A 1,867-nucleotide genomic window follows, 5' to 3' on the forward strand; every position below is an offset into this window, starting at 1 on the left:
CCATGTGATAACCATACATAGAGACTTTCACTTCCTATACATACTACAATACATACATACGTATATATATAAATATATATATATATATATATATATATATATATATATATATATATATATATGTGTGTGTGTGTGTGTGTGTGTGTGTGTTTGTTTGTATGTATGTATGCATGTATGTATGTATGTATGTATATATTAGAGATGTATCGGATATCCATATCTGCATCCACACTGACAATTTCTTTACATCCACATCCACATCCTAATCCGCATCCGCAGTTTGAGAATGCAGGTATGAGGATATCACCCCTTGCTTAGTGTTCAACAGTTCATACTCATATTTTGTAGCTAAAAATTGATTTTTTTTGCTAAATTTGGCTTTTTCGTTTTATTATATAAAATACATGATACACAATTACACATTTTATACAGCATATACTTTATAAGTAGCTCTGTTATAGCATATTTGTTTTAAAGTATATTTGTTTTAAGTAATTTCACGTCGTTTACAGCAGTTGCAATAATGAAGGCACGTTTTAGGAAACACTCTCTGTCTCTGTCTCTGTCTCTGTCTCTCTGTCTCTCTGTCTCTCTCTCTAATCTGAAGAATAGCTTTGAGTTTTGTTACCTTTATCGTACAATGAGCCAAAAAAGGTAAAAAGAAATACAGTGTTGATGAAGAGAACACTCTTGCTTTATTACGAAGTTTAGTCATAATTATCTTATATTTGATAGATTTCTGTGATATGCTTAACTTACATCACTAAACCACAAAAGACTAGCAGACAATAGCAAATTTGAATTTGGTTGGGAAAAAGTTCAATTAACCTCTGCATGTTTTATCACACATAAGTGGGAAGGCTGATATTGTTTCTATTCAGTCAGCTGACAAATCCAAGGTTGTGTCACTGACAATGCACATCTCATATCGGGGTCTGATTCTTGATTTATAGAAGGGTAGAGAAACCAGACTCACATAAATAGGAAGTTCAAAAAGGCAAAAGTTGTCGAAATGCAATCTCGCTGACTTTTGGATATGACTGATGCATCGAACACCAGAATACATTCAGAGATTTTTCTTCATAAAGATCTTTGGCAGCAGAATCCTGTTTGAGATCAAGGAACTCGTCCTGAACTACACTGGGAATGGTAGTAATATCAAGAGTGCCAGAGAATGGATTCCTTACGAACTTCCCTTCTTCCTCCTCGAACTCTGGGAAGTACATATTAAGTTCACTTTCCAAGGATCTCAGATGCTGAGTGATTTCAGTTTTAGGCAATGGGTCAAGTAGACTATCTTCTTCATTCCTGTCAAGGACAGCTGAAAGGTTTTCAAACATGGCAATATTCCCGGCAGCAACTTTCCTTTGCCAGTTCTGAAGGTTGGCAAAAAATCCACGAAGACAGTCCATCAGGTGAAACACATTTCTTTCCTTGCCCTGTAGCTTTAGATTCAATCTATTTAACTGCTCAAATATATCTGCTAAATATGCAAGATGTGGCTTCCACAAAACATCATTGAAGTGACTCAACAGATCAACTTTCCCCTGCATTTCCAGGAACGATTTAAGGTCCCCCCAAAGTTCAAACACTTGATTCACAACATTGCCCTTGGAAAGCCAGTGTACTTGGGAGTAAAAGAGGAGAGCTTCATGCTCCGAATCCATCTTTACAAAGAGCTCCAGCTTTTATAAAGCTGACTCATTTGACCACTGCCTCCAGGATCTTGCAAAGTTCATCAGGTAGGGTTTTTTTTTTATTCAGATTCCTAACATTATTTAGAAATGTATAATTAGCAACAGCCCACCATGGCCCCTTTAAATTCTTGCCATGGCCCCCAGGTTGAGAACCACTGTGCTAAGTCAAC

At 36.4% G+C, this 1,867-nt stretch overlaps 1 protein-coding gene across 1 annotated transcript; it reads right to left on the reverse strand.

Moving 5' to 3' along the window:
• Positions 1-989: 989 nt before the first annotated feature.
• LOC135195882 (zinc finger BED domain-containing protein 5-like) lies at positions 990-1,667 on the reverse strand. The gene has a single exon (XM_064222391.1). It carries the CDS (start codon positions 1,665-1,667, stop codon positions 990-992), a length of 678 nt encoding a protein of 225 aa, XP_064078461.1.
• Between the last annotated feature and the right edge of the window lie 200 nt (positions 1,668-1,867).

Source organism: Macrobrachium nipponense, chromosome 17 (assembly GCF_015104395.2).
Source record: "Macrobrachium nipponense isolate FS-2020 chromosome 17, ASM1510439v2, whole genome shotgun sequence".
Classification (NCBI taxonomy): Eukaryota; Metazoa; Arthropoda; class Malacostraca; order Decapoda; family Palaemonidae; genus Macrobrachium; species Macrobrachium nipponense.